The 25,021-nt window shown below is 42.7% G+C and overlaps 1 protein-coding gene across 4 annotated transcripts in view; it reads left to right on the forward strand.

Moving 5' to 3' along the window:
- Positions 1-25,021, forward strand: part of Mtus1 (microtubule associated scaffold protein 1) — a 149,725-nt gene that overhangs the window by 41,700 nt on the left and 83,004 nt on the right. For all 4 annotated transcript variants that reach the window (XM_029480460.2, XM_021170971.3, XM_021170973.3 and 1 more), the window contains exons 2-3: positions 6,006-8,232; positions 14,318-14,513. In XM_029480460.2, coding sequence (XP_029336320.1) covers positions 6,169-8,232; positions 14,318-14,513 — 2,260 coding nt within the window. In that variant the 5' untranslated portion in view covers positions 6,006-6,168. The remainder of the gene's footprint in view (positions 1-6,005; positions 8,233-14,317; positions 14,514-25,021) is intronic.

The raw sequence follows: 25,021 nt of genomic DNA on the forward strand, positions 1-25,021 counted from the left end.
TTAAAGGGTAAGGGGTCCAGGATATGCCAGCCAGGAGAGTCCTATAACAGTTAGGGCTGAGGGATGTTGGGAGAACCTGTAGGCCAGCGTCCACATTGATATGTTAAATAGGCACCTGAACCATTTGTCCTGGTTTGAAACTTAACAAAAAGCTTTTAAGGAAACTGATTTTGTGATTTTTTTTTAAAAACTATAATTCCTAACTGTCTATTTGTATTTATATACATTAAAATATGGCAGCTCTGGTTGGAGAGATGGTTCAGGAGTTAAGAGCACTGACTGCCCATCCAAAGGTCCTGAGTTCAATTCCCCAGCAACCACATGGTGGCTCACAACCATCTGTAATGGGATCTGATGTCCTTTTCTGGTATGTCTGAAGACAGCAACAGTGTACTCATATACATAAAATAAATCTTAAAAATTAAAAAGAAAAGACATCTCATACATGAATAGGTATAAAATTACGTCCTGTATGGCCATAGCTAGCCTTTGTTTGACCTACGCAAACACATTTCATTTTAGAATTACCACAGGATGAATTAAATCGGAGTGGTAGGAATAGACTTGGTGGGCAAGAGGAATAAAGCGTGGGCTGACAGCAAAGCATCCCCTGGGCTTGTAGGCTAGTGAGTGAAATACCGCACACACCAAGAGTTGTCTAACCTGATAAGAGATTCACTCACAGCTGATTAGCAGCGTTGGCATTAAGATTAAGCAGTGTGAGTTGGGTCTCTAAAATTCCTTCCAGGATTAAGAATGTCAGGGGTCATTAGTTCAATTACGTGATGGTGGTTCAAGTTTTGGGGCATTTTTACTCTAAGTGTGTATGCACGGTCTTGTGTCCGAGTGTAGCCACACCTGTACTACTGTGTGCACACTGGAGGTCAGAGGACAGCCTGAGTGTTGGTGCTTGTCATCTACTTTGGGGCAGGGTCTCCTCTTCTCCAGTGTGTATACCGGGCTAGCTGACCTATGCTGACGTCCATTGTGCTTTAGAGGGTCTGGGTGTATAGGCATGTGCTTCTGGGTCTGGTTGACATGGGTTCTGGGGAATCCGAACTCTTTACCCACTGAGCTGAGTTAACCATTTTAAAGCTGAGGTTTCGAATATAATTATTGCTATTTTCCAGTTCTTGATTGTTTTGTTATTTGCAAGACAAGATCACAGTGCGTAGTCATACTTGAATGCACAGTCTTCCTGTCTGGTGGTTAGTCAACTCTCAACCTTAAAAGTCTCAAGAATATGTATTTATTTTTGAAAAATTCTGGATGAACTGCCTATTGTATTGCCAAATCCGTAATGAGTGAGGAATTTGTTGTGTCCTGCCCAAGTCGTGCTCAGAGATCTCTCCTTTCAGATAGTTCTCTTTCCAAAGGGAACTTGATCATTGTGCTTTGCTCTGCTAGACAGTGCGACTGAATGAACTTGGGACCCGTCCCCTGGGTGTAAGAGTGGTTTGCTCCCAAGGTTTTGTCTTGTCTTCTCTGTTTTAATTCTGTTAAAATTCATTTTAACTTAAAAAAAAATGTTTTCAAGACAGTAACTTTGAGGCTTCTTTAAACTTGAGGCAGATCATATTGTAATGGTAGGAATATGAAGACTATTTGAGTCAGGTGAGATGAAGTCATAGACTATGTGACTAGCACATAGTCGGTGACCTTTAGGTAGAAAGGAGGAATGAAATTGGTCTAGAGACAGACAGTATGCTTGTGTGCATGTGTATATATGTATGTGTGCCTGTGTTAGTGAGCCTGCATGCCTGCATGTGTGTGTGTGTGTGTGTGTGTGTGTGTGCGCGCACATCTGATATACTTGCATTTTTTCCTCACTTTTATTTTTGTTTGTTTGTTGTTGTTGGTTCTTAAACTCAAAACGAGCTAGGGCTCTTACTGGCCTGGAACTCCTCTTCTATTAGGCCAAACTGACTAGATATTTAATGGGTCCCTCCCTCCCTCCCTTTCCAGAGCCACACCTTGCCCTCCTCTTCCCTCCCCTCTCCCCAGGCTCTCCCCACTGCTCCTTTTTAAAAAATAAGTGTCTCTGTATTTGCATGACACCACACACTTTATGGACTGAGCTGCCTTCCACTTTTAACTACCTCCCAAGGGAAGGACGGTTAACCTTTTCCTGTCCATGGCTTTATCTTCACAGTCAAGGTACTTCCTTCACATTGTGTCCTATAGTGAATAGTGTCAGATGACAGTAAACAAAATGCACAAGTCAGTTCCTATGCCTGTGATTTATACATGTTAATACGTGTATTGCAGAGAATACTGACACTGGGTGGTGGCGGCAGCATACACGCCTTTAATCCCAGAACTGTAGAGGCAGAGGCATGTAGATCTCTTGAGTTCGAGGGAAGCCTGGTCTACAGAGCAAGCTCAGGATAGCCACGGGTACACAGAGAAACTCTGTCTTCAAAAAACAAAACAATGCCCCCCCCCCCAATAAATAAATAAAGCAGTGACAGCACCCCTGGGAGCGGAAACACAACGTCTGGTTTTGTTATACCCGAGTTCTTTGACTTTAATATTACTTTAATCTTCGGAGGAGCTGAAGAAGGCAATGACATCTCATTTAGGGCCATGCTAGAAGAGAAAATCTGGCAACCATTTAAATAACATACAACGTGAGACTGGCGCCATGACTTCTCCGATGATGTATCTTTTCAGAATAACTTAATTTGGCCATTTATTAAGTACATATCTTTTAAAAATATTTTTATGCAATCATCTTTTATGTACTTTGGAAAAGAGTGATGGGGTGATAAAAATTCTATTAGTTGAATTTAGTGACCCTGTTCTTGTAGGCACATAACTTCTATAATCATGCGAATGAGCAGTTTTGTTTACATCTACATATTACAGATTCTCTCCATCCCTCCAGGAATTGTCCTTATAGTCCCCTCCTGCCCAGGCAGGCATTTCCTTTTCTTTCTTTGTTCTTTCTTTTCTCATTAGCATACGAAACAATGGGTTTTCTTGTGGCATTTTCAAATTTCTGAATCCTACTTGTTTTTCTTTGCCACCTCTGTCACCCCCTGACCCCCTGCTCTTTCTCTTTCACCTGCGATGGTTTGAATGAACTGTGCCCATAAGTTTAAACATTTGAACACTTTGTCCTCATGTGGTGGCACTGTTTGGAGAAAGTTAATGAGCTTTAAGGAGATGTAGATCCCTGTTGGAGGTGCCACAGGGAGTGAGATGAGGGGGAGGGTGGTGACGTTGAGAGTGTGTCCTCACCCCACTTCCAGTTCACTCTCTTTGCTTCCTGTGTGTGGCAAAATATTCTCCCTCAGTTTCCAACTCCAGCTGCCCACTGCCAGGCCCTCCCAGTCATTATGGCCCCTTCCTGTAGAATTTTAGTCACAATAAACCTTCCTTAGGTTGTTTTGGTCATGGTATTTTATCACAGCAACAGAAAAGTAACTAAAGGAGCTGGCGAGATGGCTCAGCAGATAAGAACACTGACTGCTCTTCCAAAAGTCCTAAGTTCAAATCCCTGCAACCACATGGTGGCTTACAACCATCAGTAATGAGATCTGACGCCCGCTTCTGGTACATCTGAAGACAGCTACAGTGTACTTACATACAATATATAAATCTTTGGGGTAGAGCGAGCAGGGACTGAGCGAGCAGAGCAGACCAGAGAGAGCAGAGGTCCTAAAAATTCAATTCCCATCAACCACATGAAGGCTCACAACCATCTGTACATCTACAGTGTACTCATATACATACAATAATAATAATAAATAAATCTTTAAAAAAAATAAATAAGAGTAACTAAAATGTGACTCCCTCGTGTCACATTTTCTCCAACAATCACTACCCTTCAGGAAGCGCATAGGTACAGCGTTTCCTGCGTCTGAAAATGGATAAACGTTCTTGATTTTAAAAGTTAGCTTGAATGTATTTTCTAACGGGTTGAGAATGCTAATCTGTGGGATTGATTAGCAAGATGACTCCCCACCAATCTTGATGACAGCTTGCAGTTTGAAAGCTGGTTTGCATGTGGCGGAAGGAGAGAAGCAACTGTCACAAGTTGCCCTCTGAACTGTAGGAAGTGCTGAGGCATACAATACACTCCAGCCTACACGCACACACAGTAAACCCATGTAATAAAATGATAATGTGTACTTCATAAAAAGTTTAAAGATCTTAATAAAAATCTCTTTAGGGATCTCTTTTAACTAAGAGTTAGTGAAGGGCTTGGCTAATTTACAGTAAATATATAAATTATTCAGCTCCCGTTGTGGGATTCGGAGCCCTGAGTATGTGAGTTTAGGGTATGTGTGTCTGTGTGGATGCATCTGTATGTGCACACATGTTGTCAATGCATATCTATGTGCACACATGCTGTTGAGATAAATACTCCTCCTTGCCTTTGCACCAGTAGATGCTAATTTCAGGATGCATAAACAGAACACTCAAAACTGTTGGTGACAATACCAGAGCCATTGAGTACTTCATGGTTCCTATTGTGACTTTTTTTTTTTGTTGTTTTTTTGTTTTTTTGGTTTTTTTTTTTGGTTTTTTGAGACAGGGTTTCTCAGCCCTGGCTGTCCTGGAACTCACTTTGTAGACCAGGCTGGCCTGAAACTCAGAAATCCGCCTGCCTCTGTCTCCCAAGTGCTGGGATTAAAGGCATGAGTCACCACTGTCCTGCCATAAACAGTTATCTTAATAGTCTTTTGAATAACTTCTTTCTCTTAGTGTAATATTTTCCTGTTGTAACACTGTATCCATGTATCTAATGAAACTTTTTTGTTTTCATTTGTGTGTGTGTGTGTGCGCGCTAAAGAGTATTGTGATATAAAAATGGACGTTTTTGTTTTTGTTGTTTGTTTTTGTTTTTGTTGTTTTTTTTAATATCTACTTACCAGTCGATGGACTTGGGTTTCCCCTACCCTTTTTTTCAGCTTTTGTGAATAGTGCTTCTGTTAAGATTGTGGGTTTGTTTTTTCTGTACTCTAAGCGGGAGGGGAGGACCTTCAGGTATCTCTTCTCAGAAGGGTAGCAACTCTGGTGGGTAAGTCCGCTTCTTTCCCTATTTAACCCTTCTCACGTCTTTAATGACCTCATCTCCAGACTCAGTCTCCAGTATATAGTCAAACCTGAGGGATGGGGTTGGCTTCAATGTATCCATTTATTTGGAACTGTTACACAGTTCAGCACATAGTGACTTTGTTTATATTTTGAGAAACCTCTAACAGAGGCTATTTAATACTCTTTGCTTGTTTGTTTTTCAAGACAAGGTTTCTCTGTGTATCCCTACCTGTTGAGGAACTTGGTCTGTAAATCAGGTTGACCTTGCTCTGTAAATCAGGTTGACCTCGAACTCACAGAGATCCACTTGCCTCCGGAGTCCTGGGATTAAAGAAGTGTGACATCACTGCTTGGCTTACTTCAAATCTTAGTATTGTTGCCCCCCTCCCCCCACTCATGTACACACACACACTTGGGAAGGGCACATGGTTAAGATAGGAATGATTTAGAATGAATAGAGAAATGCAAATTCTCCAAGTCTGTTTAACTCATTTGTGGGGCCTGGATGGTCTCCCTGACAATCATGCAGCGTAGGAGCTCTTCTGACAGTGAGAGGGACACTTAGGAATTTTGCTGGGACAGTGGACATAAATTGGGACTGCCAAGGGAAGTTAGGATGAATGTCTTCACCGTTGAACAGTAAGAAGGAAAGACGGTTGCACACTGAGCTAGTTCCCTTCTCTAAGAAGTCTCTGGGAGTCATGTCAGCAGTGACATCAGTAGGAAACTTTATCTGCATTTCCAAACCATCACGCTCCATCCCTTCACACATCAAAAGGCTTCTTTGAAAGATAGTGGTAGATTAGATGATGTTGTAAATTTGCACTGCTTGCCCCCCCCCCCCCGCCCCATTCATCGTTAGGAGTTGTTATCTTGGAAGCAGTGATTTTAAACTAATTAAGGAGCAAGCTGTAAATTTTTCTAACATTTATTTGACTTTACTGTTTTGTTTCTTCCAGGGAACGACGAGTCATTTCAACTTTGGAGCATCTAAGACTACAGTTGTGGAACCCGGCTGAAAGCAATAGAAAGGGGAGGAGCTGGACCATCTTTCATTTACTCTCATTTAAAAGGAATTTGAAGAGAAGATAAAATGGCAGAGCTTTGAGGTTAATATTCAGGATGAATGATGATAATTCAGATAGGACAGAAGATGGATTGCGTTATGTATTTATCCGAGATAAAAACTCGAATCCATGTGAATACTACCAAACATCACCATCTGCCCAGTGCCCTTCAGTGAGTCACGGGGATTGGAACTCTGACAACCCAGATGCCATGGTGGTCGATTATGAAATGGATCCTGCGGTGGACAGTAGTGAAAGTGTATCTTTAAGCCATCAGTGTGTTGAAGAACTTGCTTATCCAGAGCCTTCAAGTGATTTCATGGGGAAGCATGAGTTTGCAATGTACAGTGAGCTTACTTGCCAGTCTCCTGCACTTGTAAACACAGGGAAGCTCCAAGACCTGCACAGTAACTTTGATTCCCTAGAGGCAATCCAGGATGAGAAGTTTGATCCTCCTAAGCCCTTTGCGTGCGGGTCTGATGACGATTATGCTTGTGGAGACTCCCCTGAAATTTTGGATCTAAAACAAACATATGGCATGAAAGTGGACAAGGCTAACTGCACCTTTATAGCTCACCATGCTATTGAACAGGGTCAGCCTTTGCATGCTCCTGGAGGTTTGCAGACAACAGTGAGAGACAGAAATGCTTTGTCCTGCTCTGATCAGACACCACCCCATTCCTCTAAGATGTGTGTGAGAGGGATTCATTATAATAGAGAGAACTTTGAAAACCTCCAAGCCGCACCATCCAAGACCCTAAACACAACCTTTACAGTGATCTCTGATGTGCTGATGCAAACTGACAGTCCAGACGTTGGAGTTCAGGGCCAGAATTCTTTAGGAAATGTCACCAAAGAGTACACAGATGGGACAGGGCGAGGACTCATTGGAGAAAAAGAGATACAAGCTGTGACACTGGTTTCGGGTGGCATGGAGGTCCCCAATGGGTCTGCATCACAGGAGTTCTATTGTGTATCTGAAGATGACCCAAACAGTGAGACACATTCACACGGCCCGTATGCTCAACAGGAAATGGGCCAAAATTTAAGAGGAACACTGCCCGACTGTCATGTCGATGGTGAATGCCCAGTACTGGTGCCAGCTTTTGAGAAGAGTAAAACCAGAGTCCTGGGCTCTGAGTGTAAAGTCACTGTGACTGAAGACCCACACATCGATTCCCACGACAATGACTCAGACATCCAAAGTAGTACTGAAGAGCTGACCCTGAGAAGTGTCTCAGGGCGGAGGGGTTCATCTTATGAAATGGGCTGGGGTGAGAACGGCGGAGCCATTTGCACAGATAACACAAGTTGCATGTCAACACCAGTTAAGCAACCCCCCAATCTGAGCTTCAGACTTGAACCTGCTGAAGTGAAGAAGTACAATAATATGGAGAATGGACCAAGAGATGCTAAAAGTGCACCAAACTTGAAAGGGGAACCAACAAATATGCCAAAACCTAATCTTGGAAAATCAGCTACCAAAACAAATACCACTGTAGGCAGTAAAGTCAGGAAGACAGAAATTATAAGTTATCCCACACCAAACTTCAAAAATGTTAAAGCCAAAGTTATATCCAGATCAGTGTTGCAACCCAAAGACACTTTCCTAATGAAGGACACACCCAACCCTCAGGTAACAGGGGGCTCTTCACCGGCACCAGGGCCTTCTAAACAGTTGACAGTGATGAACAAAGCACCAAGATCTGACTTGAAAGCCGGCAAAAAAGCAGAAATCCCAATTAACAAGACACACAAGCAACAGTTTAATAAACTCATTACCAGCCAGGCTGCGCAAGTTACAACTCATTCTAAAAATGCTTCGCTCGGGGTTCCAAGAACAACATCTGCCGGGAAACCGAATCAGGAGAATGTTGACAAGACAGGTTCTCCTCATGCAGGGAGTGAGACCGGGTCTGTAGCTGCCTTCTTCCAGAAGATCAAAGGCATTCTCCCCGTGAAAATGAAAAGCTCAGAGTCTTTGGAAGTGACTTATGTTTCCCACATCGATCAGATTAGCCCTGAAAAGGGTGAGCAGGACCCTGAGGCTCCCATGGAAAAGCAAGAGCTGGGAAAACAAGCCACGAATGAGACTTTTGAATCAAAGTCTCTATTGGTGGTAAGTGAACTCTGCAGTCTGCTTTTAGGAACGGTGAAGAAAACCGGTGTATTAGCAATGAGTAGCCTATAATTGCTAATAATAATCCTGAACTTGGTTTGTAATTTGTAGTCAGCTGTTCTTTGTTCTGCCAGGCAGTATAGAGTGTGAATGAGTCAAAATATAACTAACTTGCATATTAAAAAAGCCCTCAGATTTGGTATTTTCTTGAACATGGGTGTTCCTTTTGATAGGGTTTTAAAAGAGTAAATTAATATTTTTAGTATATTTTGATATTTGCATTGAAATAACTGACACGATCAGGTGGTGTGTTGTTTTCCTGAAATTAAAAAAAAAAAAATAATAGGAGCTTTAAGCATTCAAACATATTGTGACACATTTTAGAAATGGCTAGGTAGTGCCTGTAAACATAGCAACATGGAAACCCAGGAAGCCAAGATGCTTTTCAAAGCTTGAGTGTACTTCTGACCAGCTCTGTGACATGGGTCAGGTAACTATACCACAGCCAGAAGGGAAAGGATTATGCAGTGGGTCTGTAAGGTCACCTGTAGGTCACCTGCAGTGAATTCTACTGCATGAAAGAAACAAAAGTCCTTACAGAGTAAACAAAGCAGTACGTCTGCAGCAGTACCTGATGAATCCTGAGGATGAGGGACTAGATAGAGTCACTTAAAAAAAAAAAAAAAAGCAATATTCGCAGTTTAAGGGTTATTTTTCTTTAAACATGTGAATGTCTTTTGACAATTGTATGATAAGATGTTTTCAAAACATTCTCGGGGCTGCTGTTAGGGACTGCCTGTGTGTTCTCAGCTCTATTTTTGGCATTGGAGACTAAGGTGTATTTTCAGCCCCACACAGACTGCCCTTGAAATGCTTGTCCTCTGGACCCGGAATGGATCTGAGTGCAGAGGCGGAAGACAGATGCAATGCACATAGCCTGTCTTTTGGGGACTCTTGTGTAGGAGGAATAAACAGAGCATAGTCAAGTACATGAGACTCTTCTCTTTTTTTTTTTTCCTCAGGTTACATAGTAGGTCACATAGGTGTCTGCTCAATGATAAGAAAATGCTGGAGATATGCTTGACCTGGGTCAGTTTACAGATAGATGTTTTGGCTTTATCAATAACTCTGTTGGCAAGGATGAAATGTTGCAGGGATTTCTAAATGAATGGGCTTGTGTGTTGTTTCATGACACAGATCTTTCGAGTTCTTTTTTATGTCTGAGGAAGCTGATAATTTAGAATCTAAATATTTTACCAAATACAATTACAATAAACTCTTCATTATAATCAATAGCCTTAGGTGTTCATAGACCTACACAGAATCAAGATATTCTTTTCATTACTTTATGGGAAGTTTGTTCTTGCTATGAGACAGGGTATCCACAGGCAGCCAGTCTGGCTTTGAATTCAGCACACAGTAGCCTAGGCTGGCCTTGAATCTGAGGTCCTCTTGCTTCGCACCCTTAGTGCTAAGAATAGTTTTGTACTGCCATGTCTAGTTTTATGAGAGACCTGTCCTGGCTGTCACCCTTCAGTATCGGGAAAACCAGCATGAAGCCCCTTGAGCACTGGTCTTGAAAATAAATTGCTTGTGTAGTTCTGAGCCTGGAGAATTTCAGTTTTGTTTTGTTTCCTTATATTTTCCGACTTGGTAGCTGTGGGCCCGTGATGTGTATGTACTATTGAAGGTAAGGCCATGGAATCGTTGGGTAAGGTGGATTCCGACAGTTTACACCTTGCAGTGTTGCAGCAAGAGCTGAGAATTCAATATGAAGTGCTTTGTAAGGCTGTAAGGACCATCCCAAGGGTCCCACGGTGTCATCACTGGTGATTTTACTTATCAGCTAGAATATAGAGCTATGCTTCTGTGACCATGTCTTTAATACAGCAGAGTATTTGTCTAATTTGTCCAATTTGTCTAATTCAACTACCACACTTTTTTTTCTATCTTAAGAGGGGGGTAAAGAGGCTAGCGTAACCGTCATACCCACAGGTTATGACTTATTATAGGATACTAAACGGGTGACCTCACATTGCATTTTCTACTGGTCACTTCAGTAGTACCTAAGAGCTCTATCTGCCATAGAAGAATGGTTTTTTTGTTTTTCTTGTGTACTCCGTAGGTCTTAGTCCTTAATTAAATTATCAAGACAGCCGACCACCTTATGGCTATGTGGTGGTCCCAGTTTACCTGAAACTTTAAGAAAGGATTTTATTTGGGAGCAGTGATTTGATTTGGATTGCTATTAGGGTGAGAAGTAACTGCTCACTGTGGTCAAGATAGCAAGATGAAGGAGCTGGTACTGAAAGGAACCATGGCTTAGGTGCTTTCTTATAGGCTGTCATTTAATTGTTACAGTAACGCTCAGGGCTTATACATTGTATTTATTTGTTTGCAATTGTTATCCACACACTCATGCTTCAGAGTATTTATTTAAAAACTCACACAGGGGGGCTGGAGAGATGGCTCAGGAGTTAGGAACACTGACTGCCCTTTCAGAGGTCCTGAGTTCAATCCCCAGCAACCACATGGTGACTCACAACCATCTATGATAGGATCTGATGCCCTCTTCTGGCATGCAAATGTACATGGAGATTGAGCACTTATAAATAAAATAAATCTTAAAAAAATAAAATAAAACAAAACAAAACACACACAGCTGTTGGATGTTCAAACTCAGGTCCCACAGGTCTTACAGACTTCAAATTTTTCAGTATGTGGGCACTGGAGGTAAAACAAGTGATTTGTGGGAGATTCACTTCTATAAGTTGATGTTTGATTTACTTTTTTCAAGAAAGTTTTTCTAGAAGATTCTGTTTTGCTTTAGTGTCATTGTGACCTGCAGCAGTTCTCTTGGAAACACTAGCTATTGGATTAGTATATGAATTCAATAGATACTGGTGTTAGGGATATACACAATAATATATAAAACAATAACTAAACAAAGGAGCACACAGTAGGGCATATGCAAGTGTGAGCATGGATTTTGGATAACTTTAAATGTGTGGCTTTACCACTCACTGCAAAGTGGCCTCTTTCTGAGGCTCAGTTCTCTTTGTAAAGAGAGAAGGTAATTGTACTTTATAGTGTTAGAAGCTGGTTGTACTTGGAGTCAGAGTCAGGCTCCTGTTTCCTTATGTCTACAGTGGAAACAATTGTTGGACATCTACTGTGTATGCCACAGATGGTAGTACTTGTTAGGGTATCAAGAAAGACCGCTATGGTCCAGTGTTTTATCTAATGCAGTGTTACTGTCAGAAAATAAGCCATAGGGGAATGCTAAGGACTGAGTCAGGAGTGTGGATGGCGTGCTGTGTACTTGGAGGAAAGGCTGGTAGCAGTTGGGAGGGCTAGCAAGGGAAGGAAGCTTCTGATGACAAGGCCATTTAGTCTCTGGCCGTAGCTTACAGGGCTTGTGTGCTGGGCTGAGAAAACACCAAGTATAAAGATGAAGAACACAGGGATGTATTCTGATGCAAGCATGCCAGGTTCAGGTAGAGGTTGTGATGGGAGAGGGGAACGCAAGGAGACAATGACAGTGGCTGCCACATCCTTAAGTATTTGCTGTGACTTTAAAAGAGTTGAGTTTTTGGAAGGTTTTAGTAGTAGGGGAGTAGAAGCAGCAGAGGCTGGGGAGACCAGACAAGCCTCAAGGACATGATTTCAGCAATCATTTTGAGAAATGAGGCTGGCTTTTATAAGAAGGCAGGTAGAAAAATGGGGTCAAGAGGCGAGAAAAGCAGCAAAGACACATGTCTTAGTTAGGGTTTTACTGCTGTGAACAGACACCACGACCAAGGCAAGTCTTATAAAAAACATTTAATTGGGGCTGGCTTACAGGTTCAGGGGTTCAGTCCATTATCATCAAGGTGGGAGCATGGCAGTATCCAGGCAGGCATGGTGCAGGCAGAGCTGAGAGTTCTAAGTCTTCAACCAAAGGCTGCTAGTGGGAGACTGACTTCCAGGCAACTAGGGGGAGAATTTTAAGGCCACACCCACAGTGACACACCTACTCCAACCAGGTCACACCTATTCCAACAAGGCCACACCTCCAAGTGGTGCCACTCTCTAGTCCAAGAATATACAAACCATCACAACACACAATAGCTTTCCTTGTTTAAGATGGGTAGCTGGGTATGTTAATAGGAGACAGGTGTAAATTATGAGCTTGATTTTTTTTAAAGTGTTTTAATGTTACTCCTTAAAATGGGGTATGGCCAATAACCTTACTAGGTTAAAAACAGATTTAAATTAGCTGATGCACATGTTTAGATTTTAGAATGGAGAGCCACCGTAGACCTACCTATATACTTCTGGGGTGATAGTTGAAGGAATGCCAGTCAGCCTGACCACAGAGAGAACCACACCATGTTTACTGCTTCAGTATTCACAGTACCTAGATAGGGAACCAGCCCAGATGGTGGTCAGCAGATGAGCTGATTGAAGCAGTGGTACAGGTACACAAAACAACTTAATTCTTCTGTAAAAATGAATGAAATTGTGTCATTTATAGGAGAATCGATGGAACTAGAAATCACGTTAAGTCAGACTCAAACCACATATGTTTCTTTCATATGCAGAATCAGTCTCTTTCTGCCTTTCATTTGTTTGTGTGTGTATGTGTGTGTGTGTGTATGTACACATATGTGTGTGTGTATGTACACATATGTGTATTCAGGAGTGTACATCTTGAAAATAGAGGGACTGTGACATAGAAGAGAGGTCTAACAAAAGGAAAAATCAGGAACAAAAGGGATGATAAAGAAAACCAAAAAAAAAAAAAATCACACGTTTTGTCTTATGGATGCTAGGTCAAGTATCTATATGGAAGCGTATGTATACATATGCATTCATAAATGTGACATAAAAGTAGAAGGCACGGCGCTGGCCAGATGGCTCAGCAGGTAAGAGCACTGACTGCTCTTCTGAAGGTCCTGAGTTCAAATCCCAGCAACCACATGGTGGCTCACAACCACACCGTGACTCACAGCCACCTCTGACGCCCTCTTCTGGTGTGTCTGAAGACAGAAACAGTGTACTTATTTATAATAATAAATAAATCTTTGGCCCAGAGCTAGCAGGGACTGAGCGAGCAGGGTTGACCAGAGTGAGGGAGTGGAGCTGACAGGAGTGAGCAGAGGTCCTAAATATTCAATTCCTAAGGCTCACAACCATCTGTACAGCTACAGTGCACTCATATACATAAAAATAAATAAATAAATAAATAAATAAATGATTTTGTTTTAAAGTAGAAGGCATATTTTGATGTAGGAGGAAAGAGTTGGGAAGATGGATAAGGGGTAGTGAATGATTGAATAGAAAGAAGTTAAAACTGTATATGTGCCAGGTGTGATGGCATACGCCTTTAATCTCAGCACTTGGGAGGCCAAGGCAGGCGGATTTTTGAGTTCGAGACTAGCCTGGTCTACAGAGTGAGTTCCAGGACAGCCAAGGCTATACAGAGAAACCCTGTCTCAAAAAAACAAAAACAAAACACCAAAAACAAAACAAAACAAAACAAAAAATAAACAAAAAAACCCAGTATATGTGCAAAACTGCCACATTTTGTATGACCTACAATATCATTATTTTGTAAGCTAGCTAAAAATAAAAATTTAGAATGGCTTTTTATGTAGTATAAGGGCTCTGTGTTTGTGAGTGCCAGCAATAATAGGGTAATTATTATTGAGTAGAAAGATCTCAGTGGGGATATTCAGGGGCAGCTGAAGGGGGAGTGGGTTGGCTTGGAAATATGACTTTTGAGTACATCATTGATGGGTGAAACACAAGACAAGCTATGAAGGGTGAGCTCATGGGGAGGAAAGATAACAAGACCAAGTTGAAGCCCTGGCTCAGACTAACCTTGAAAGGTATCAAAGAATGAGAGGCCCAGGGAAGAAATAACCAGACAGCTACTGGGCCTAAAGGTATATCAGGGCCATTGAAGTCAGCTTCAAGGAGTCTTAATTGTTGGTAAAGCCACCAAGACAGAGGGTTTCTTTCATAGAGCTGTCGCCTCAGGGATGGAATTGGGGAGAAAGCATGATGAGGCTGAAATCTTAACTGGTTTGTTTCGTCACAGGGCTCTGCACCCAAAACTTCCACCACGACAGGAAGGAGCAGTTCCAAGCCAGACTCGCGGAGCCTGAGGAAAACACCAGGTCTAAAAGCCAAAGTGGGGCCCACTGCTGCCTGCCTGAGGAGGAAGAGCGAGAGTAGAACCCTAGGCACCGACAGGGCCTTATCGCCTCAGAGGATCAGGCGCGTGTCCGGCTCTGGTAAGGCTAAAGTAACTCAAGTACCCTTGTTATGTAGCACGTGATGGGTGTTTTGCAATCAGAAATTCGGCTTGGCAGAAAGACCATCTGGTTTCAGAGCCAATGCATTATGCTGCTAAAGCAGCGAGCTTATTGTGGTCCAACAGGAGAGAAGGGCAGTCTGAGGAGACAGCATAGCCCCTTACCTTTGAGCAGTGCAAAGCGTCTCTGGCGAGTGGCTGATGTGCCTAAACTTCCAGGCTATCCCAAAGCGTGCGTAAGTAACTGTGCAATTGGCTAGTGTAGCAAACCTTGTGATAATCTTGATTGTCAGTTTGCACCTGGGAAGAAGGAACCTCAATTAAGCAATTGCGTTCATTAGTGGGCTTGAGGGCACGTCTAGAGCTTTTTCTTGGCTGCTAATTGATGTGGGAGGGACCAGTACACCGTGGGCAGAGCCACACTGAGACAGGAGGGGCCTGGTCTAGGAAGAAAAGGTAGCTGAACACCAACCTGGGAGCAGACCAGAAAGCAGCCCTCCTTCTGTCCCTCTGCCTCACTTCCTGCCTTGGGTTTTTTTTTTTGTTTTGTTTTCTGTTTTTTGTTTTTTGTTTTTAAAGATTCATTTATTTTATGTGAGTACACTGTTGCTGTCTTCAGACACACCAGAAAAGGGCATCGGATCCCATTACAGATGGTTGTGAGCCACGATGTGGTTGCTGGGAATTGAACTTAGGACTTAGGACTTCTCTGGAAGAGCAGTCAGTGCTCTTAACCACTGAGCCATCTCTCCAGCCCAAGAGGTTTTTTTGTTTTGTTTTGTCTTTTTTGAGACAGGGTTTTTCTATGTAGCCCTGGCTGTCCTAGAACTCACTCAGTAGACCAGGCTGGCCTTGAACTCAGAAATTCTCTGCCTCTGCCTCCAAAGTGCTGGGATTAAAGGCATGTGCCACCATGCCTGGCTCCTGCCTTGGGTTCTTATCTTGACTTTCCTCCATTACAGACTGTGATGTGGAAGTTTACAAGGAAATACATCTTTTCCTCCTCAAGTTGCTTTTGGTCATGGTGTTTATCATAGCTACAGGAAGCAAGCAAGAACACAAGAGCTGTTTTATTAATTTTTTAACTGAGTGTGGTGGGCACCTGTATAATCTATTTGGAAGGTAGAGGCAGGAGGGTTGCATGGTTAAGCCCCACCTGGAATGGATATGTGTGTGTGTATATGTATATATGTATATATCTATATATGTACACATGTATACGTATATGCGTGTACATGTATAAATATACGTCTATGTGTATGTGTGTGTATATACATACATACATACATACATATGCATGCATGTAAGATGACTCAGGGTGTTGGTTGCCAAGCCTGATGACCCGAGTTGTGTAGAGAGAGAGAACTAACTCCCACAAGTTCTCTTCTGACTGTCACACATGGTCTCTTTCTCTTTCACACATATATTAAATAAATAAATTTAATAAAACTAAGCTAAGCACTTAACATACATGTAATGTTTTTTAAAGGTTCATAATGTGCCCCCATCACATAGGAAGAGATTTTTTTTCTTTTGAATTGTAATGAAAGACAGTTTAGGGGGTTAGAACAGCAACTGAAAAGTTAAAACTTTCCTAATGTGAACTTTCCTTTACCTTGGCTGGGATTTCAGAAGTTCTAGTTTTAAAGCCGAATCAGGCTGAAATTTGATAGCAGCACCAAGAACGGCTGTTAAGGGTCTTACTCAATTTGGCAGATGTGCACATTGCTTTGTGTTATGAGCTGGAACAGCAAGTGCGAAATTCGTCCGTTTCATAGACTGAGACGAAAAGCCTGCTTAGTCACCCCAGTGAACCAAGGGCTCTCTGCAAGGAACACCCCTTATTTCTGCAGGTACAGCTTCGAGCAAATTAAAGACATATTGGATAGATTCCCTTGTAAAAAATAGCGACTACTATTGAATGTTTAAAAAATGTGCCCCTAACAGCGATGTTTTCGCATGTGAGATGCTTTACAGAGCCTAAAGAGCCAGCCGGATCCCAGAGGACCTCTTTACTGCACTGCAATTAGCATTTTTAGGTTTGTTTTGCAGGGTTCTATCTCAAAGCTGCTAGGTCCAGGCATGTGCTGTTTAGATTCTTGGTTAATATCAGGCTCATAAGGGTGGAGAAGCAGACCCCAGATGACGTGGAGAGAGATCGGTAGCTAATGTCCATCCCCAGGGGAACTGAATGGACAGTTCACCTAGTTTCTTTGAGAAATGGCTGCTCCTCGCATGATTATCTGAGCAATACAATGCTTGCACACCTTCTCGCTCGCTCTCTCTCTCTCTCTCTCTCTCTCACACACACACACACACACACACACACACACACACGGCTTTAGAAGTTGGGTCCCTGCCCAAGATCTATTTAAGCAGATGGAACTCTTTATGGAGACGATCAGTCCCTTACCATGTGTTATATCTATAAGAGAGATGTGGATCTGTTAGTTTAAAAAAATTTTATTTTTATATGGGTGCTGGAAATTAAATCCAGGTCACCTTGTACGTATTTAAGTTTTCAGTCTGATTTTATAAAACTAAATCATATTTTACTTGTCTTATTGTTGTTGAGACAGAGTTTCATTCTGTTTCACTGGCTCATCTGGAACTTGCTGTGTAACCTAGGCTGTCTCTGATCTTGCAGCAATCCTCCTGCCTCTGCCTTCTGAGCGCTTAGGGTACAGGCATGTGTCATCATGCCTATTTACACATAGTTTTCTACACGTGAATAGAAGAAAATGTGACTGCCACCATTACTATCTATTTGAATTTAAGTTTTACTTCTGTATGGTTAGAAGACTTCTGTGGACTGGAGGCTTGTGTCACCCCGAATTTAAAAGTGGAAGCGCTGTCTTTGGAGCTAGGGCCTGTGAGGAGGTCTCACAGTTAAGATAAAGATAAGACCCTAGGCTAAACCAACTTACAGGAAGAGTAAGAAGTGCCAGCGCTGTGTCTTAGCTTTCTGAGATGCAGGAGCAACGGGGTGTCTTGAAACTGGGAAGAGACTCAGGCTGGCAAGCAACTTAGCTGAGATCTTGATCTTGGACACCTCAGTGTCTAGAAATAAGAGAAGATAAATTCCTGATGCTTGGGCTGTCCAGTCTGTGGTGTTTGTGGTGGCTAGCTGAGGTAAGACAGGAGACCAATTCAGCTGTGCAGTGTTATGTTTAAAAGTTAGCAGCTTCTTTGGAGAATCTCCATGACTGGGAGGTCTTTGGTGAGGGGGGCAGGAAATATAACACCGCTGAGTTGAAGATGGGAGAGAACCTCTGGAGTCTCTGCCGTACAATGAAGTGTTTGTGCATCTGCAAACCGAAACCAAATGGAAGCCCCTGGCCCCTCCCAGTCTTGCTGGCGGAAAGGTAACTGGCTGCAGCTATCCAGCCAAGGTGGGGCTTTCAATAAATCCTCTTAGAAAACCAAGCAGAGAGTCAGACCTGGAGTCAAAATAACATTTCTTTTAAAAAAGCTTTAAACTGACTATCACACTTCAGTTACAATTGGGGTACCTCCATTTCACATGTCGTCAAATATGGAAATGTGTATATGATCTCAGAATATAAAGTAAGTCACACCCAAGTACTTTGCTCTTTCAGTGTGTGGGTTTTGTTGTTGATGGTGGTGGTAAGGATTGAACTTGGGAACACCGGTTGGTCCTTGAGCATGCTAGGCAAGTGCTCTTCCACTGGACTAGATCCCCGGCTCTGTTTTGTTTTTGTTTTGTTAATAAACTCAATTAAATATGATTAGATAATGATGGGAATTTTCCTAGCCAGTTATTACCACGCTGATGATATCAGCTGGCTCAATTAAATGTATGTATGCCAGTTTCTAGGCTCTAACTTAATCATCTGACCTCTTGAGTTTATGTAACACTCACTGTGATTTTTCTGAGGCTTATTTCCAATGTAAGAACTAGGAGCCCAACATGGGTAAGTTCAGGGACATACATACACTGAGGTTTTGCTGCGGGAAAGAGCAGAGGTGGATTCAAAGCAGGCCATGACACTCTAAGCTCTTGGCCTGATGCTATCACACAGTTTTGAACATAGAAAAAATTGTTTTGTCCTCAGCTAAATGTCTGAGGGACTGTGGGCTTCTTAGGTCCTGGGCTTTAAGCCATCTTCTCAGTTTTCTATGACATAAATACTTCTTTCTATAGGATTATTGAAAACTAATGGAATAGAGGAAGTGCTCAGCCAGGAGGTCCATTGTGCTCTGGTCCGACCTGGTGTCTACAGAGAGTCACTAGCCACTCCTTTCAGTTTGGACTGATTTGGGTTGCTATGGTTGTGCCTCTCTGGGTAGTGTAAGCTGTCCCCTCGGAGACCCGTGTGAAGTGCAGGGTGACCAAGGCAGGATAGGACACCCTCTCTTCCTTGGAACATTTATCTGCGCTAGGTAGCCTGATCAGCCCTCTGGCACCAACCAAAAGCTACCCAAAGGGCTGAGTAAGGGCTGTTTGCAGTGGGTGGGTTTTGGTTTTTACTCTAGAGAAAGAGCGTTTGGGAGTGAGTTAACCCATCATATTTATTTTGGGTTAATAAATCCCTTCCTAGTACATCCAGAACTTGTAATGACTTGTCTGTTGCTGTGAGTTTTTCTTTTCATTGAGTTGTACAGCGTCTTCGTTTGTATATGCCCCCTTTTTTCACTTATTCAGCATTTGAAATAATTTAAAATCTATAAAAATTGTATAGTGTTTTCTACATTTGAGGGAGGTGTTAAAAGTATACATTTCCTCTTTTATGTCCATTAGTTATTAAAAACTACAAATTATCAGTATGTTAGTCTTTCAGAGTTAGTAACAGGTATTCCTGGATCTGTAACTACCTACAACACATGTTCATGTGTGTCTGGGGACTTCTACTGCAATATTAATAGGAACTGATGGGCTGGGGAGGAGCGCAGTTATAGTGTGGCGGGCCGGATCCCAAGCTTTCTTGTGTGTACAGTCTCACAGCTGGTGAGGGGTAAGTGCAGTGGTTATCCCATCTCCACATGAAGCACCTGAAGGTTTGCAAGCTCAAGTAACTACCAAAATTACACAGCTAATAATGAGTGGAGTCTGGGAATAGGGCTACACTGATGACCTAAGTTTTGTTGTTAGGCCTTGTCCATACACATGTTCATTACCTAACATGGCTGCATTAAAGGTTATATAAATCTGACAATGGCCTAGTGACTGCTTATTCATGCTGGCATCTGTGCTTGGTATTAGAGATAAAGAACTCCAAAAGGGGAAAAAAAATCCCCACAGCCAGGTGGAGTTGAACACACATAGAATCCTGGTGCTCAGAGGCTAGTAACAGAAGAATTATTAATTCTAGGCCAGCCTGGGCTATCGTGTGAGATCCGTCCCAAACTCCACTATCCCTCCTTCCATGAATACACAGGAAAGAGACAGACAACTTCTGCCCTGGTGATTCTTATACTCAAAATGAGGAAACTAGAAAACAAGTGAGTGAACTGTTTAGTAGACAATCCAGTGAGCGATAAGTGTAGGAGAGAGAATAGCTCAGAGCTAGATTATACATTGTCAAGAAAGACCTCACTGGGAGAACTGAGCACACAGTTGGAAATGTAGGAAAGCACGTGGGTGAGGGACTTCCTAGGCAGAGTCATCAGGCAGTTCAGCAAAGCTTGTATGTGGGTCCCAGGGAACTGTGCAATAACAACCATTTATAGAGGGGCTGGAGAAGGGACAGAGGCTGAAGCTGGAGCAAGTAGGGCTTCTAAGCACAGGGAAAGCATGCGCCTTCCTCCCCAACATTGTCACTGTGAATTTAGTCTTTCTTGATGTGTCCCACAGTTCTCAGTACTAATTGGGAGAAGATTGCTTAGAGCGGGATGTGTGACGTGTCACCCTGCAGCCTATTAGCCAATAAGAGTACCCGTTATGTTTGGCAGTCCACTAGATTCTGAGACTACAAATGTGATTAAGTCAGCATCCTTTATAATTCGGGGATGGGGACTGGAGAGAGGCTTGTCCAAGCTGAGCATTCTCAGCTGATGTCCCGACCACCTAGACTGTGTACTATGCTGTGTGGTGATTTTCTTACATACCTGTCTCCTGCCAAACTCACATCCATAGGACAGAGTCCAAGGATGAGTTATTTTTATATTCCCCAGTACTCAGCACAATGTACTTGTTATGTAACAGGCATTTAAAATGTCCTTTAGCTAGCTTTGATGGAGGACTTAGACAAAGCACTGAGTAGCTGCAGTACAGAGAGGAAACCAACTCAGCCTAAGGGAAGACTGGAGGAGAATGGGGGCATTATCAGCTGATCTTCCAGTGTGTCCATGGGAGTGTGTTAGTAGACAAGGTTGCTGGCATCAGCAGGGCTTCTGAAAGGCTATGGTGTATCTGGCAGGTTCTAGACTAGACCGTGGTTTGAGATCAGTGAGAGTTGACCTTCTGTTTCAAGGGAGCTGGAGTTAGATGAATTCTAGTCACCTAGATGCAAATCCTGAAACTCTTCCAGTGTTCGGGGAATAGGAAATAGAACATGTATTTAAAATATCATGGATGTCCTGATTTGCCTGCTTAGTAGAGAAGGGTCTCAAGGGTATGCCTATAGATTTGTATTTGAGATGGTTGTATGTATCCAGGGAGAGGTCATAAGTCAAAATTAGGAAGAGAGCAAGAAAAGGTTTTCAGAAAATACTTGCTGTGATGGTTTGTATATGCTTGGCCCAGGGATTGGCACGATTAGGTGGTCTGAACCTGTGAGCCAGCCCCAAATATATATTGTCCTTTATAAGACTTGCCTTGGTCATGGTGTCTGTTCACAGCAGTAAGACCCTAACCCAAGACACATGCCTCCAAAGTACTTCGAAAGGTAGATGCATGTTTCCGACTTAAGACGATGTTAAGCAAGCCTCTTCCAAAAGAGCAGGGAGGCTTGAGACCAATGGTCGGGCATTGAAAAAGTCACAGTAGGGCGGCTTGCAAAGAGTTTATCTTTGAAGTAGAGGGGATGCGGGAGTGTGTGGATATTAGATTGGTGAGACTAGATAGAGGTTAGAAGTGAGGGAGATAGCTTTGCTTCTCTTTCCAGCTCACTTTGATGGGCAGAGATGATTCACCCCAAGAGTTTCCAGAGACTTTAATTGCTCATTCATTTTCTTGTAACCCTAGGAAAGGACATAAACCCAGGACGGTGATCAATGCCCAAGTCTTAGTAAGCTACCTGTTCAGAGGAGTTCTGTTGTGAACTCGCCTTCTAATGAACCTTGAAGCTGTCTTCGGTGGTTGTGGTTTTGGTGCTGGGGTTGTCCCCAAGACCTGTGTGTGCTAATAGAACGGTTGTACTACTGAGCCCCGCCCCACTCTCTTCCTCCATTCCTTTTTGGATCCTCAGTGTAAGTGCTGGATGCTAAACAAATTCCCTGGTAACCGTAGAAAGACCCTGTCCAACTTTTTCTGGAAAGCTGGGGAAGGATGCACTCATGCCCCTCCGAGTCTTTTTTTTTTTTTTTTTTAATTGCATTCTGAATTTTGAATGTTCTCTCAGGTTCCCAGGCCGGTGACTAAGGAAGTTATTTTTGTTTAATCCCCACTCTGAAACGGCCGATCCTTGTGAAAGTGCTCGCAGAGACAGGTACCGACAGCACTACCATCAACACCACGCTTCTGTGGGATTCAAGGCATCGTGAGAAAGTTGCTTTGTAGATGTTCTTGTTTCTCTGTCAAATTACCCCTCTTGGGACTGGGAGTGTTTGTGTTGTGACTCACCGGTGCTGCTGTGGCTTCGTGATGTCAGCTTACCTTTGAATCTAAGCAAGCTGTGGTGGTTACGCCAAAGGTAGTTTCTTATGCCCTGCCTACTAGGAGAACATTATTGTGGCTAAATCCTGAAGTCACATTTAGCAGTATATAAGCACAGAGTGGAGCTGAAACCCTGTGTTCTGGAAGGGAGTTAGTTAACATCTGGTTGGACAGCGACTGGTTATATGTCATAATCCAAACCTAGAAAAGTGGTGGGGTGCACACCATGGTTCCTAATAGCCGAGTCAGGGAGACAAGGAATTCTTTTCATTTCATTTGTTCTTCTAACAGAAAAGAAGGTAACTAGCAGCACTTGTACAAATAACAGCATGGGAATTGAGACATTGGCTTGCACCCTTACTTGGCTTAAAGGTCAACCTTAATTGATGTTGGTACTTTCTGATGCTTAAAACCCCCAGTAGGGTAGGTGTGGTGGTTTGTGCCTGTAACTGAAGCTCTTGGTAGGTAGAGACAAGGAGATTGCCCCAGATTGGAGCTACAGAGACACCATCTCAAAAACCAAGCCTAGCAAACAAACAAAAGCCAGAAATAAAAATGAGGCCACACATGGATTTGAAGACTAGACAGAAGAGATTGTAACGGTTAGGGACAAGATCAGGGCAGAGAGACTGGAAACACAGAGGGAGGTGGATGGTCAGTGAGTGTTCTAGTGTTTATGGATCGGTGTTCTGGCTGCCAACCAGAGAAGTCAGGAAATACAGAAGCTAGGTCTGTAATATAGAACATAGGGCAAGTGTTCAAGCAAAGCTCGCCGGGATGGTTTGACTTCCTTAATGCTTTGAATTTTAATTGGTTGATTTGGGTAGCTTTTCAGTTTTCTACTCTTCCCATTTTAGTAGTTATTTTAAAGGTGGGTGGCATTTTGAGTGGAAAGTCGGAGGGGGGTGGAACTCTTTCAGCTCACTACCACTCATAATAACAACTTCTGGTGTCCAAATATATGGCTAGTATTCCTATGCATTGAATAAAGCTGTTTACAGGCGTATTATGTACCATCTACTTATAGAAATCCATTGTGAAGGACCAGCAGTCACCTAATTACTGGATGGCACTTTTTGTTAACAAGGTACCTGATGAATCTGCGGTTTCAATATTGGTTTATTTGCATATTTTATATATGTGAATACTCTGTCTGCATGCACACTGCATCCCATTATAGCTGGCTGTGAGCCACCATGTGGATGCTGGGAATTGAACGCAGGCCCTCCGGGAGAGCAGCCAGTGCTCTTAACTAAGACCCATTTCTCCAGCCCCATGTTTACAATTTCTAAATTTTATTAGTACCATGGTTTTCAGTGACTACATTTTCTGCATGTACTGTTTGTCTATTCGTAGGGTGGTTCTAGTATGTGTAGCATGGTATAAGAGAATACCACAGGATGTGTAATCTGTAAACAATAGAAATTAATTTGGCATGTAGTCTAAAGGATGGGGAGTCCAAGAATATGGTCCTGATGTTATCCCCTGCAAAAGACACAGAGCAAGGGAGTGTGGGAGAATAAACATGCTAGAGGGGATCAAACTCGCCTGCAGAAAGAGCCTGCTGTCCAGTCACCACGCACTAGCAGGACAGCCTTATTCTACTATGAAGGCAAATTTCAACCTGTGGGGCGTGACCTCTTTGGGGGTTGTACATCAGATAACCTGCATTATGATTCATATTAGATATTCACATTACCATTCCTCAAAGTAGCAAAATTACAGTTATGAAGTAGTGATGAAATAATTTTATGGCAGTTCACCACAGTATGAGGAGCTGAATTAAAGGGTCACAGCATTAGGAAGGCTGAGAGCCACTGTATTATTGAGTCCAGAATTCTCCCAGCCCCATCTCCTCATGAGGCTGCATTGGCTTGTTTTGTTTTTTTCAACACATATTCTGGGAGACATGTTCAATCTATAACAGCTGTCTTCCATGGTTTTAGGCTGTTTTTGACCATTTCCAGAGGTTTCCAGATCTCCACCACTCTACTCCACAGAAGAACTTTGTACAGGCATACCTATTCTGGTCAGGCATTTCTGAATACATTCCTCTGGGTGGACTCAAGGGTGTGGACATTGTTAACGCTTTGGGTACACTTTATTGAGTTGCCATTCAGAAAAAGCATGCAAGCCCATGCAGCACCTCCGATGACAGAAGAATTTTTTCCAAAGCTCTTGCCAGTATTTTGTTGTTTCTGAAGTTCTTTCCAGAGATTCATCTTTAGGAAGGGTGCAAAATGGTATTTTAATTGGCCTATAACTTGGTACTTAAATATTTATTGAGTACATGTAGATTCACTTATGTGCTAGAGAACAGTGAATACAAGAGATACTAAGTTGAGTAGATATAAGACAGATATGGAGTAGTACCTGTAAGTGTGTAGTCTGGAGGAGCTCGGTCGAGGGTTACAGATTTCAGATTCAGCAGCTTGTAGGTACTGAGGACACCAAAGCACACACAGCACATGGAAATGTGGCCAAGGGCACCTGTCTGGAACTTCCAAGCTTAAAATAGAGGCTGAGGAGAAATCCTAAAGAAGGGTCAACAAGGGATTGCCAGAGATAGAAGAGGGAAGGCAGTCAGGAGAGACAACAGAAGAGTCAGTTACCTACATCGACCACTACAGACAGCTTAGTAGGGCCAGTAAGAGCAGTTTGAAGCAGGTAGTCACAATTGCCTTAACACACAAGGCTATACATCTAATTTA

The sequence above is a fragment of the Mus caroli genome, unplaced genomic scaffold (assembly GCF_978045245.1).
Source record: "Mus caroli unplaced genomic scaffold, Mus_caroli_1 scaffold_10, whole genome shotgun sequence".
In the NCBI taxonomy this organism is placed as follows: domain Eukaryota; kingdom Metazoa; phylum Chordata; class Mammalia; order Rodentia; family Muridae; genus Mus; species Mus caroli.